Here is a 15,190-nt window from a genome sequence, read left to right on the forward strand (position 1 = left end):
CATGCTAAAGTGGTTCACGGACAACAGCTTTAACTGATATAATAGCTTTGAGTTGCCTGATTGCACAGAATTCAGTACTGTATCTCAAGCCAGCATTTTAAGATAAACATGCATGAGTACTTCATTTATTGTAAACATCTAGGAAGGCATAATTGAAAAAGAGAAACAGAGCCACTGTTTACTGACCATTCAGCTTCACTTAAAGGGTTCATAACCTTCCTCATAACCTGGGTAACCAACCATTCCTATCGGCTTTTATTCCCATTATATTCATTGAATTGAAGCACAAATTCCATTCAACCTTTGCATCTCAAAGAACAATACACGTTTCAGAGCAGGCAATGCATGCTTTAGGTGCTGAAACAAGAAACTGAGGGCGGTTCTTGTGTTTTATCAATAACTTCATAAAAGAAGCACAGACCTTAACACCTTTCTGCAAGCCAAATTAGCTTTCTGAAATTTTCTACAGCCCTGGATGAACTCAGACAGACTGAAATGATATTAGCATAATCCACAGTTGACAGAGGGCAGGGGAGGAACCTTTTTCAACCCAAGGGTCACATTTTCTCAAGGACAACCTTCCGGGATGGCATATCAGTAATGGGTGGATCCAGAAACTAAAGTGTGGAGAGTAACAGATTCTTACCCTTTGCGCAGTAGGCTACATTCAGCCATGTAAAAGCCAGAGAAATGTATACACACACACACACACACACTGGAATCACCTTCAGAATCACTGACTTTTTTGTAAGAAGGCTTTTCTGATACAGGAGTGTACAGTAATGCAGGAGGCGAAGGGTGTATGCCCCTGCACATTTGCAGATGTTAAAGCTATGGAAACAATACTTGCACACATGTTCGATCCCTGCCCCAAACAGAATTACTCATTTGTAAACCTTTTTACAGGATAAAGCCACGTAATCCAAATTATTCTACTGAAGAGAATTGAACAAGTCGTACCATGATAAACATAGCTCACATAATTCAAGAAAGTGAGATAAATCTCATACTCAAGGTAAAGGGAAGGGAAAATCATACACAGAATTATCAGTCAAGCTGTGCTGGGCGCAAGTTTCTGCCTGAAATGCACGGAATATGATTTTCAATCAAAGCATGATGCAAAACCTGAGTGTCCTCAAGAGAAAAATTGTAATCGTCACACTCCCCCACCTGTCTCTAGCTGTAACATCTCTGATCTAATGGATACCAGTTCAAAATGTATGACAGCCACTTTAAATTTAAGCATGCTGCAGCTCCCAGATTATGATGATCAGTTGGTGTGAAACAATTTCTATATACAAAATCCCACTCATTTGCATGTGTCACCACAAACCCACCTAATTTGGGATCTGCATGACATGCAAGTCAGTATAGTTGCCATCTGAATATGTTATGAGCCATATGTCACTGGAGGTGTGTGCACCACTGCATCTCTGTCCCCCAATGGTTGGGGATGGTGCCAACTGAAGCCTCAGTACTTTACTGAATATCCACAATGCCACTTCCTTGGCTAGTTCACTTAAGACATTTCAGCTTTGCAACAGTCGCTGATTGTCCAAGTATAACCCCAATATGATTACTTTCAGACCAAATTCAACTTTACATTCTTCTGTGGTTGTTCCCTGGTCTGCAGAATCAGAAACTACTTGCTCATTTTTCTACATTTTTCCATGCTCTTCCTTGACTGGTTCCACTAAATCTTACTGGTGTCAAAGTTAATTAGCAACAATCATTTAACAACTAAAATTGCTGATACTCTGGAAATCTCTTCAAACTGTAAGAGCCATCACTACTTCTCACAGAAGGCATATTATTAAAAATGAAAAGGTTATCTTGCAATATAGCAGAAATATATTTTAAAAAATCATGCACCTTACCTGGCATTTTTCAACTGAAGATCCGATGGTAACAATATCCTTATGTGAAAGTCTCTGCCCTGGAAAAGTAGCATCTCATTAGGTAGAATATCTACAAATATATCAACTTACCACAGCTGGAATGCTAAGGCATATCTAAGAATTTTTTAAAAGTAGACTTTGACCTATTTTTTTTACTATTTTTTTAAAATAGTTTACAGCTCAAAGCCTTAGGCGATGAAATAATAGAAAAAATATGGCCAAATACAAAAAAAATGTGGCTACAGATGGATAAGAGGTCAGTACAAGGCAGCAGGAGCAACTTGACCAACACCAAGTCATGAGGGAAACATAGTAAGAACCAGAATAAGCATACAATATTAAAAGCTACAACAGAAGGTTGTATACCTTCCAGAACAAGTGTAGAAAGTGATGCAGAGGAACAAGGATCACTAAAATTGCAGCATCCCCTTCCTTTAGGGAGTCTCTGCTGGATTGGAGTTACCGTATTTTTCGCCTCATAGGACGCACTTTTTCCCCTCCAAAAATGAAGGGGAAATGGAGACTTCCAGGACAGCACCATCGGCAATGGCGGAGTTCCTCTGACAGAGAGGAACCCGCTCCGTGAAAATCAGGTCTTGCCACCGTGGCGAAGGCGGAGACCCCTTAAAAATCCCAGGCGGAGGAAGCCTGGGAACGTGGGATTCGGCTGACACCAGGAGCGCCTCCCCTACTCGCAGGGAACCCCTTTTTCGGGGGTCCGAAGCGACGTGGGGTGAGCGGCGCGGTGTTTTGAATCAACCGCTACTTTTACGGAGTGAAGCCGCACAGCCGTTGCCGGAGAGCGCTGACCTTTTCCTGTGGACAATTGGACTCTAAACAAGTACCCGTGAGTAGAATGGAAAATTGGATCAAGTACTAAGAAATATTTTAATTTGGCACCAAAACGGGAAGGTTCTAAACAGGAAGTCTGCCTCCCGTTTTTTGTAAATAGATTGAAGCAAAAACTTTGTAAGCTAAAGTCTGGAAAGTCGTATATAAAGTTTTAAACTTCCTTCATTCATCACCACCAAAACCCCTCTTGGAAGCAGGAGAAAAGAGGGGATTTTTGACTGTTTAAGCTTGCAGGAGAGAGAGTAAAGAAAGATAAACTTTCCACCGTCTCAAACCTGGGAACGGGGTGTCAGAGACAGAAATTAATGGGGAAAGTTCATCGACTGTGAACGGAACATCTTTTGACAGATAGTAAAAAAAAAAAAAAGAGAGAGAAATATATTGATTCCAATGTTGCTTCTTGCAATTAAAAGAAACAAAGTATTTGAAAAGTGAAAGTAACTTTTTCTTGTTGGTCCTGCTTTTAAAAGATGGATACAAATAGAAATTGTCTCCTCTAGAGGGAGCTTGTTAATTTGTTGCCGGAGCTGATCTGGGGACCTCACAGCTGTATGATTAGGATCGTGAAACCAGACTCTAACCTTGGGGAAAAAAATGTGTTTACAAGAAGTCTTGGTGCTTGCTTTTTGCAAGACAAGTGCCTTGCTGGAGCAGATGCATGAGAAGATGGATTTGATGACTGTTGCAGTTAAAAACTTTGGACAAACGGCAAATACCCATATAGAAACTATTCAGGAACCAGCCCAGGAATCTGTTTTGATAGGGCAAGCACAAGGGCAGAAGAAAATGGAGGAGGTTGTTGTTGAACCTCAAATAACACAAATGGAGAGACCCGAGGCCTTGCAGGAGTATAAGTCGCTGTTCTTGAAGTTCGAATCCGGAGTGGACCGGGGGGGTCTGGAGTTGTGAGGGCTCTTAATTTTGGAAAGACTTTGAAACATGCATTTAAATACTTTCTGGATTACAGTGTTGACTGTGGGAAATGGGACTGTGGGGAATGGACTGATCTGCTGAGGAGAGATGGAGATACTTTTGGATTGGAGTCCTCCCGAGACCTACCCCCCAATGAGAAAGGGAAGAAAACAAGAAAAAGATCAACAAAAGATAAAGTAAAGGGCAGGTATAAACAAGAAGAAGACCTGCAGAAGGGACATGGAAAAGATTTAAGAGCCTCGGACATAAGAGCACCAGGTTGATGGATTAGAGAGACGAGAAAGGACTGACAAAACCCGAGACCAGGAAGAAGAGACGATGGATGAAGATTGGAAGAAAGTTTAAAAATTTATTTAGAAAAGTATTGTAAAATTAATGAGTATTAGAAAAATGTTGGAATGAAATTATTTGGCTTTAGCAGAAATGTCCAAAAGAATTATGAAAGAATATGTTATGGTTAAAAGAATTTGGTATATATAAGTTTCAAGTTTTAAGTTTTAGGGTTTTTTAGGTAAGATAAGGTTAAAATAGATCAAGGTAACTTAAATGACAGAATATTGTGAAAGATGGAAAGAATTTGCTGAGATAATTAACAACTAGAATACAAAAAAGGGAGGTGTGTGGAGGTCGTTGAAATAAGTTAATGAAAGTTAAGGATTTGGGAATATTAGATTTGTTTTTCTTTTAACTGTTTGCTTATCTTTGTTTTTTGATTTAGATGTATTGTGTGTTTTGTTAAATTTTTTTGACTTTGGTTTTTATTGATCTGTATTGTTTAAATGTTATGTTTATCTATCTCTTTCTCTCTTTTTCGCTCTCTCTTGTCTTTTCTTTCTTCTTTCTTTGTAACTTTAAAATTCTCAATAAACATCATTTAAAAAAAAACAAAAATGAAGGGGAAATGTGTGTGCGTCCTATGGGGCGAATGCAGGCCTTCGTTGAAGCCTGGAGAGCGAGAGGGGTCAGTGCACACCAACCCCTCTCGCTCTCCAGGCTTCGCGCAGATCTTCGCAAGCCGTGGGAGCCCGCGCCGGGCTCCCACGGCTTGCGGAGAGTTCACTGCATGCCGAAGGCTGGGCGCGCTGAGCTCAGTGCGCCCAGACTTCGCGCACCTCTCCGCAAGCCACGGGAGCCCTGCCGTGGGCTCCCACGGCTTGCGGAGAGTTGCCTGTTCTGGGGGCTCCCGCTGCTTGTGGAGAGTTGCCTGCATGCCGAAGGCTGGGCTCCCGCTCAGCGCGCCCAGACTTCGCGCACCTCTCCGCAAGGCACGGGAACCCGGCGCTGGGCTCCCGCTGCTTGCGGAGAGTTGCCTGCATGCCGAAGGCTGGGCGCGCTGAGCTCAGCGCGCACAGACTTCGCGCACCTCTCTGCAAGCCGCGGGAGCCCTGCCGTGGGCTCCCACGGCTTGCGGAGAGTTGCCTGTTCTGGGGGCTGGGGTCGGGGGAAGCTCGTGCTTCCCCAGCCCCGCGCCTGGGGGGGGGGAAATATTTTTTCCCCTTTATTTCCCCCCCAAAAAACTAGGTGCGCCTTATGGGACGGTGCGTCCTATAGGGTGAAAAATACGGTATTTCCATGTACAGTACAGAAGCCCTTCCATTTGTAGAATGGTTTCAACACAATATAATGACGTTCTCAGTGCCTTTCCACACAATTAAGTTACGTTTGTTGATCTATTTATTATCTGTACTATATCACCCATCTTCTCTCAAAACCATGCTCTTGTTGTAGAGATGTTTTATTTTCCAAGCACTCAGAGTGCAGTATTTTTTATCTGGGAACATGCATTACTTCCCATTGCTATTGGTTCAGAACTGGAAGCAATGAGCTGAATTAGGGCCTGGATGCAGTGGTGAAGTGGATGAGGGTCAACAGACTGAAGCTGAATCCTGCTAAGACAGAAGCACTGTGGTTAAGTGGTTTCCAGATTGGAGAATTGGAGAGCCTAGATGGGCTGACACTCCCACTGAAAAAAACCCCAGATATGCAGCTCAAGGATGCTCTTGGAACTATTTTTGGCCAAGTGGTCTGTGGCAAAAAGCACTTATCATCAGTTTCAGCTGCTACATCAGCTGCACCTTTTCCTAGACAGGGATAACTTGATCACTGTGACACAAGCACTGGCAACCTCACGTTTGGCCTACTGTAATGTGCTCTGTGTGAGGCTTCCTTGGCAGTTGGTCTAGAGGCTACTGCTTATGCAGAATACTGCAGCCTGGGTGCTAAGTGGTGCTCTTTATTAGGCACATGTCACACCAGGGCTGAGGAATCTGCTCTGGTTGCCTATAACCATCAAGCCACTTTTAAGCTTGCGATATGTCCATATAAAGCCCTAAATAACCGTGGACCAGATTACCTGAAAAACTGCCTTCCTCTTCACTGGTAAGGGCACTACAATCATCTAATGGAACTTGGTTCATTTTGCTGTGGCCTGACAATTATCAGCATGAGGTAACAGGAGGCTTTTTCATATTTTAACAGGGAGGGCATGCCATAACACTGTTGGCAGCAATAGAATGCCTTCCCTGTTGAAACAGGAGGCCCCATCAGCTTAGATAAGCAGTCCACTGAATTGAACTTCTGATTTTACAGTTTTAACTGTGGTTTTAAGTGGTTTTCTTAAACTTTTTATAGTTCAAAACTTAGAAATTTGTCATAAAAGCGGTCTATAAATAAGTGGTTGATGTGGAAAATGCAGGTGTGCAAGTATTACAGACACTTCAGATTTTTGCACCACTGTGTGATCTACTTTTATTTACTTCCTAACCCTAACTGCCCCATGGTTTTAAATGTTTGGGGTTAAAAAATCTTAAATTCTTTGGATGTTGCACAAGATAACACTCTTTTTAAAGTGAAGGCAGAAGACAGAAATAGTAGCAGTTATTCTCTCTCCCTCCCGAGCCCCACATCACATTGAAGGGACATCAATCCATTGCCAGATTGAATACTGTAGAAAAATCTTACAACGGATGAGATGTGGTTGGGAAACATTTTGCCTCTCATTGTGTGGAAAGGCCATATCTTAATATAGCCCACATTCTTTTATCTCTCTATAATATTGAAGTGATTCAGGCAAGTCTGCTTCACTTCTCATAAAATCAATAGGAGTGTCTTTCCCCCTTTCCCTTTTTAAGTGGCTTGCATTATTCAGAATTCTTACAGGATGAGAACTCAAGCATGTACAATACAACATAGTGATGTCCACACTGTGGATCAGGAGCCAGATTTCTTAATTTGCCAAGCAGAATGAGAAACTATACTGCCAGAAATGTAAAAATTCTGGAAATGTTGAAGTCATAGAGGGAAACAAATGAAAATGGGGGACTATGGAAATGTTGGTGGAAACTGAAATATATGCAAGTTGCATAATTTTCAACTTTCAATTTAGGGTGCAAATCCTATACCTTTATAAAATGAATGCTTGCACAAGAGAAGTATTTAATTGATTAAGCTGCTGATGCCTGGAAGTTCTGGGCTAGGAGTATATAGCTCTTCCGCAATTTGAATGATAAACACTAACATTTACAGAAAACTTGGATGTCTTGAGGTTTGTCTTACTTCATACTTAAGTAGCAGACATAGTACTAGGATTGCACTTTTACAGAGCAATCCTACATATGCTTACTCAGAAGACCCATGCTCTTTAATGGAACTTACTCCCATAAAAACATATATAGGTTTGCGGTTCCTCCTGACCATTTTATCCTCCAGCAAGGCAGGACAACGAGCTGCTTGTATGTAGCAGGGTGCCCTGTCACAATGGATTTGAGGAGAGGTAAAAAGGTCATTTCCAAGAAAGAAGTCAGGTCAAAAGGACAGACATAGGACACTTGCTTCCAGCATATCTTAAATTAGATCCAAGTTGTCCAAAGACAAACAGCACTTCAGAAGCAATCAAGGACATTTTTGCCTCTCTCATGAAAATGGAAGCACCCTTTAGGTGCAGAAATAGTAATTGGTTTGAATGACATATATATCTATAGTATATATGGAAATTATTATTCTCTAATGTTGAATTGACTTACATAAAAACCTTCATATTATACATTCTGGCTAAAATCTTAAAAGGCATTTTACTCATTGCAAATAGGAGGGGGTCATAATTTTTTCAGTGTTTTCCCCAATTTACACAGTTTTTCACTTGAAAAACTGGAGGAAAAAAGTCCCATGCTCTAGTTTTTTCCTAGTCTACTGTGCTTCTTCTTCAGTTGTTAAATTGAATTCAATTAGAGCTGACCAATATGCATGCTTGCAGTTACTGTTAGCTTTCTGGAAGGTCTTCCCTTATGTTGTTACTTAGCATTCTTACACCTTCCAGTCACTGAAGGCAAGTTTTTCTATTAGCAAGGGCAGCTAGCATACACCAAGTTTTGCTTCTTCTGACGTGCTTATGAAACCCTCCCGCTTTTCACAACCACCTGGGGAGTGAAGCTGAAAGATGCAAAGGGTTAAGGTGCATGCCTAGGATGTTAACCATGCTGGGCACTCAAGTAATACATGTAGAATCCTCACTGTTCAAGGATGCAGCCAGCCAGCCATGCCCTCTTCTGGAATGCTATATTTCAGCACCATTCTGCATTTGCTTAGCCTTTACTGGACTGTTTTGGGGTTCTCTTCCTGCCCCCTGAAGCTTTTCTGTAGGTCTGCATACCATGGGGTTCCCTCAAGTCTTCTGACACCTTCCTCTTATACATAGGAAGTACCATTTTGACCACATTTGGATCCATTCATGGAGAATGAGTTCACTCTTACTATATAGAATTCCATGTAGACTATTCCACAAATGGGAAAACACATTAATTTGCACGGAAGCTAAAGCAGGATCTTGTTCTAATTTTCCTATGATGTGCTAGAGCTGTAGGCCACTGAATGACCTATAATAGAGCATTTGCAGGTTGCAAATATTATTTATTTATTTGATACACTGGGTTTTTGACAAGGCAGTCAGGAAGTCTTACAATTCTCCCATCCAGTGGTCAGCAGATGGTAAAAAACACCACAAACTCCCTCTCCCAGCACTCTTCTTCGTTTTCACAGTGCAGGTGATATTCCTTCGCCCTGTGGCAGAGGGACTGGCAGAGGCCCTGATGATGTATTTGCCTCCCTCTCTTCACTCTCAAGAGGGCAGAATAGTGTCCATACATAGAAATAGCTATACAAAATTCTGTCATTTCTTGAACCTTGTGTGGTTCCATGTGGTCTAACATTCTAACTGGAAAATCAACTAAAGTTGGTTAATAATTTAATGACTTGCATTGGTCAGGGCCTATAGTTTGCACTCACTTTTTAGCAAGTTACCAGGACTCCCCAGAGCACACATTTTGTCTTGGCTAAAGCAGTGTGAAATGTCATGGGCAGAAAGGATCTTCTTTCTAATAAGGACTAATTTCTAATCAGTTCCACTCTAGCATCTGATGAAGTAGGTAATTGCCTACAAAAGCTCATGCTGTTTCAGTAAAATAATTTCAGTTCATCTTAAAGGTGTAACTGTACTCTTTCAATTAAGTTTCATAATAAGGGATGCTATTGGCCAAATTTGGGAAACAAATGAAGGTGTCAAGTCTCCCCAACACAGTTCATAAATCTCTGATCAGGGAAGTATTTTAACTAAGTTTAGAAGCAGTTATCAGAGTTATTAATTATTTTCAGCATTTGTACAAAGGAACGGACATTTCAAGAAACTGTCATAATGAAGAATACAGAAACACAATTAATGTACCCCATAACCTTTACCTTCATAGTATATTGTAACTCTCACTTCTATTACATTTAAATGGCCTTTTTTATAAAATAAAAAGCAGATGTAATTCTGACCTTTTGTAAAGGTCAAATAACTATGATTCAGTGTTTCATTAAAGTACTGAAAGGTACTTTAAAAAACACCTTTAAAAAGAAAATCTACAGAAAAATATGGTGCCATACGCAAATGTTGTAAATTCTAGACATAAAATAGCTTTGATAACTCTGCTTTAACTGGGGGTGAAGGGGTGTTGCTTTCTTTTTTCCCTATCTTCTCTTTGTACATTCGACAGCACTTTGTGTGCAGCCAGCTACTCCTTTGCTTAAACATAATTTCTCAAGAAAGTTCTGTTTCAGATAATACAGCTGTCAGTGCATTAATGATTTTAAGGGTGGAATCCTGTGCCTACTGAATTCAGTTGCAAAGCTCACCCCAATTTTAATGCAGTTTGAAGAGATATAGTCCATTCTGCCACCTCTTTCTCTTGCATCTTTCTTACAGAAGAAGGCTCTGCTCCAGTTGCCCTGATACTACAGAACAGAAAGGAAGCATACTCTAGCCTCCAACATCAGCCAGGGGGTCAAGGTCCACTGGGTCAGTTGCAGCAGGAAGGTCAGGAAGGTCAGCCTGGCAGCAACTGGTTAAAGAACTTATTTTGCAGCTCACTTCTTTGTTCTGGCATCCTCAGACTTGTATCCATTTCTCTCCATGAGCTGTGTGTGTGTTCTTTTTAACTGTAACCACCCTTTTGGCAGGCAAGACTACATTTTAACACCAACAGCATTGTTAACTGTGGTTATTTAAAATGTAGCTTAATGTATTTGTAAACTGCCTGGAATGGATCTGCATTCCCAAAAGGTGGAGCATAAATAACTACAATAATAACAAATAAATAAATTGGAAATTAAACAAGAGCTCTCTTCTTTCCTGCTCTAGTTATAGGAAGCCTACTTGTCCATCCAGCCCATCATTATTATTACCACACTGTGAAAGTTACTAATATTTGTTTGTTAAACTGGATTGTGAGATGCAACTAATAAGGCATAGTAGTAGTACTAATGTATGTATTTATTTAAGTTATATCCCAACCTTCCTCCCAAAGGAACTAGGGTGGCAAAAACATCTGTTATAAAAATGTATTTTAAAATGAAATAAAAACGTATTTAAAACATTCTAAAACTGGTAAAACAACAAAAAACAATACAGCATCTAAAACAAATTTAAAAAGATAGATATGTAACCAAATCATGTGTCTGTACAGTCCTGCCCAAACAGAAAAGGTTTCTGAAGGCAGTGTAGTACCTGCCTAATGTCAACAGGCAGGGAGTTCCAAAGGTGCTGCCACACTCCCATCATATACAGTGGTACCTCGGGCTAAGAACTTAATTCGTTCTGGAGGTCCGTTCTTAACCTGAAACTGTCCTCAACCTGAGGTACCACTTTAGCTAATGGGGCCTCCTGCTGCCACCGCGCCACCGGAGCACAATTTCTGTTCTCTCTCTTTTTTTTTTTTAATACATTTTTATTAATTTTCATTGATTATACATATATACAGTCTAGATTACATAAATTGCATATAACATAGCTGTTACAAAATCATATATATAGTACACAATTATTTATAGGCTCCGCCGAGCCTCGGACTTCCCTTCACTTTATTGATAAGTATCAGATAATTTCTAAAGTTACATGTTTTATCTCCTTTACATATTTGCCAAACACTGTTAGAGTTATTCTAACCCTGCCAGAGTCCTCAAAGTTCTATACTTATCTCTTATATACGTCAGATATTTATTCCAATTTTCATGAAACTTCTGGTCATCCTGGTCTCTTAGTCTTCCTGTTATTCTAGCTAGTTCAACATAATTTATCATCTTGTTCTGCCAGTCGTCTATAGTAGGTATTAATTCTGTTTTCCAGCTTTGGGCCAACATATTTCTAGCGGCCGTTGTGGCATATAGAAACAGATTTTTATCCTCTTTTTTAATTTCCTTGCCAACTATTCCTAGCAGGAAAGCTTCAGGCTTTTTGGGAAAAGTATATTTAAATCCGGAGCACAATTTCTGTTCTCATCCTGAAGCAAAGTTCTTAACCTGAGGTACTACTTCCAGGTTAGCAGAGTCTGTAACCTGAAGTGTCTGTAACCCAAGGTACCTCTGTACCAGATCAAGCCTAAAAGATGATTATTTCTGATTTGCATTCAGATGCTTTGGGGGGGGGGGGGGCAAGCTGGTCTTGCATGAATTCCCTCAAAATATTTTAAGTCGCTTTGAGCTGCTGCGGCAACCCCTCCCCCCCAAAAATGACTGATAAATTTAATAAGCAACCATGTCATTAAACCATAACAACAACATTCCAGGTACCTTCAGCTTTTTGAGCCCCGCTTTGTACCTGGGCATACAAGCTGGGGGGTGCTCCTGTTGCACAGAATCAGAACTGTAAATCTGGAAATGGGGCGCAGGGGTCATCTAGCCCAACCCTAGGCGAGCCACCACCCTGCACTGCAAGGGGTTGGACTAGATGGCCCTCAGCTACCCCTTCCAATTCTGTGATTCTTCTAAGGCAGGAATCCATGGCGACATGCCTTGGATCCGCGACCACCAAGCTGAAGAAACCAGCGGCTCTCAGGCAGAGAAATGCTTCCCCACACCTTTTCAGCCTGTTACGAAGCCTGCTCTTCCGCCCTATGCCGCGAGAGACGCGGGTTCGAATCCTCCCTCAGCCACGAAACTCCCGGCCAACCTCGCGGGGTTGTTGCATAGCTGTCAACGTTCCCTTTTTTTTAAGGGAAATTCCCTTATTCCGAATAGGATTCCACGCAAGAAAAGGGAAAAGTTGGCAGCTATGGATTGTTGTGAGGAGAAAAGTAGCGAGTAAGCCCCCTCTCTCTTTCCCCCCGCCCCGAGGTCGTTCACACTACCCCTGCCACTTGTCTCCTCAGGTCAAATGGGACTTTACTCTCAGGTAAAGCTGCACGTTAAACATTTCCCGTGTGTTGGGGGGGGGGCGTGCAGCGTCTCAGTACCTGGGCGGTGACGAAGCCCTCATAGACGCTCTTCTCCCGGTTCTGGGGCAGGAGGAGCGGGCACTCTCTCAGCAGCGACCCAACACCGGCAGCCATTATTATTATTATTATTACTACTATTATTATTACTACTGTTTCCCGCCCGCTCGGTTTTCCCTCTTCTCACGCGCAAACGTTTCTTTTAACCGCCGCCGAACCATTCGACCGCAACGCGCAGGCGCAGTCTCTCTCCCCCTCCCTTGCGGAGGGAGGGTTCGGCGCGGCGCATGCGCGTGCCCCGGAGAGACGCAACTGACAGTGTCGCGCGCCCTACACCCGTTCCCTCTCAACTCGAAAGGAAGGCCAAGAAAGGGGCGGGAGGAAGTCGGGGGCGAGGTCAGAGATGGCCACGCCCATCGCGCGCGCCGTTCTGTGTTCTATCAGGGACGGTTGAAATCCGTTTAGTTTTGAATCCGCCCCGTGCCTCCCGCCGCTAACTGTGATTGGGTAGAACGCGCGCGCGGAGGAGAGTGGAGGGGCGGGGCTGGAGGAAAGCCACGCTTTATTTTGAATCAGTCACCACTTGTGACAAGTTAGTTCCCGCCTGCTTTTTGGCGGGGCTGTAGTTAAATACAGTTAAATATTGGCTCGCGCTGTATTTTGGTGCAGCCTTGCACACGTCTAATAAGAAATTACTTTTATTACTATTACTATTATTATTATACCCCACCTTTTCCCCTGACAGGGACTCAAGGCTGCTTTACAGAGAAAAATGAGAACAATTAAAAACATACAGAAAAAAACAAACACTTCAAAACAAACTGGGAAAGTTAATACTATATATATATATATATATGCATGCACACGCCTATGAAAAATATCAAGATAACTGCAGTAAAAACTGCAGGCCTCTTTGAATTAAGGGCAACTTATATACACAATTTACCTGGAGTAGGTCCCATTGAACTCAATGGGGCTTCAGAGTAGGCATGCACAGGCTTGAATGTGAGATGCACAAAGATGGAAATATCCAACCCCACCTACTGTGGAGGAATGTCTGATAAAATTATTGGACTTAGCTGGGATGGCGAAGTTAATGTGTTTAATTAGAAAATTTATTACTGACATTTATTAAGGATTGGAAACTTCTGATTGCTCCTAGTTATGGCCTGGGGAGGGGGAATAATGCTTCTGGGGACAGGCTGCTCTAGGGCAAAACCTATTTAACTTGCGTTTTTAGAAATGTAATTTAAAGAACTTGGTTCTCCCTCTCATTCTTTTTTCTCCATGTGTGGTGGTGTCTTTTCAGATTGTGAGCTTGAGGGAGTTGCTCTGAGAGTCTTTTCAGCTAATGGGTAAATGCCATAAATGTCTACTCAGAAATAAGCCCTTCTAAATCCAGTGGGGCTTACTCCTGGGTAAACAGAGTCTCTGTTATTGCCTGTTCACCTTATATAAACATATCGCCCTAAAATAGCAGGGATTTTGCAGATGGGGCCCCAAGGCTGTAGAAGAGCTGTAATCTAGCGTTGCCATACGTCTGGAATTTCCCAGACATATACAGAATACTGCAGTCGGAAGCAGTGTCCGGCCAAAAATCTCTAAAAATGTCCGGGAAAATTCGGACATATGGCAACCCGTGTCGTTTTTGGCTATTTTCCTTAAAAACTTTTCCAACTTTGCCAAAAAATAAAAAAGCTCACCAACTTTTCTGTCCAGATTTTTACTGTTTGAAATATGGCAACCCTGCCGTAATTAGATTGGGTGAATTATGTTTCTTTGCTTAACTAGATTGACTAATTGGCCGGACTCTATATAAGGCAATTTCCTTACCAGTTAGGCTGAGTGAGACAGCCCACTTCAGAGAATAGATTAAAGGGCAAAAAAATGATCAGGTATTTAGTTGGGGTTTTTTTTAATCAACGTGTTGAACTCCGACACAAAGGTCTCTTAACCCACCTCCACTACTCCCCACTTTCTGAGATTCCATCAGGTGTTGCCTACACATCTTTAAGCCAATTGTCATAGCTATAGGGACTGGAAGCTTGCTCTTTCAATTTTAAAAAATATTTTAGGATTCACAGGGATGCTGAATTCTGTCTCCTGTAAGAAATTCTGTGCTAGCAAAGGATCATGGAGGACGCACAGGTCTGCATGCTGCTAGCTATTCCAATGTTCAGACCTCTTTCTCTAAAAATAACATCAAGTGGCCTTGAGTTTTTCATCTGCGCACATATGCAAAACACGATCTTGGTTCCCTAGAATTATTTCTTCCTGGCAGGTGTCCAAAAGCAACCATATAAATCAGTTATCTTCTACACATAAAGTACATAGGTTCTCTAATGCCTCATTTACATCTTGAATTACAAAAAATATTCCCATTACAGACATTGACAACACTGGAAGACCAGACCAATCCATATGCTGTACTGATTTGGAAGGCCCAAAAGGATGCTGTTAATCCCTTTCAAACCTTGAAAATACTTGGAGGTTTTCCAGACTGTCCGCTGAAGGTTTTCCCCTTCAGAAATGATTGGCGGGGGTGGTCTGAATCTCTGAAATAGAGCTTTGGCTCATAATTCCTGTTTGCCTGTTCCCACCCTTCTTAAAAATTCATCCTCAGTATGATCTTTCTAAACCATCATAACTGCATCTTTTTAAAAAAGAAAAAAAGAAAAAAGCTTCCACTACTGCCTGTAAATCTCTCCGTTCTTGTGTTTTAAAAATAGATTCAAGATAGGATGTAGAACTGGGCCAAACGAAATT

The 15,190-nt window shown here is 41.7% G+C and overlaps 1 protein-coding gene across 4 annotated transcripts in view; it reads right to left on the minus strand.

Moving 5' to 3' along the window:
* LOC308474608 (E3 ubiquitin-protein ligase FANCL-like) overlaps positions 1 to 12,717 on the minus strand; it is a 47,896-nt gene extending 35,179 nt beyond the window's left edge. For 2 of the 4 annotated variants that reach the window (XM_081001135.1, XM_081001133.1), the window contains exons 1-2: positions 12,446 to 12,633; positions 1,878 to 1,936 (exon numbers count right to left, since the gene is read on the minus strand). In XM_081001135.1, coding sequence (XP_080857261.1) covers positions 1,878 to 1,936; positions 12,446 to 12,541 — 155 coding nt within the window. In that variant the 5' untranslated portion in view covers positions 12,542 to 12,633. Of the gene's footprint in view, positions 1 to 1,877; positions 1,937 to 12,445 lie in introns of all 4 variants that reach the window. The other 2 variants (XM_081001136.1, XM_081001134.1) reach the window with 2 other exon arrangements.
* Positions 12,718 to 15,190: the final 2,473 nt, after the last annotated feature.

This window comes from Podarcis pityusensis (assembly GCF_964106645.2).
Source record: "Podarcis pityusensis genome assembly, chromosome: 3".
Lineage (NCBI taxonomy): Eukaryota > Metazoa > Chordata > Lepidosauria > Squamata > Lacertidae > Podarcis > Podarcis pityusensis.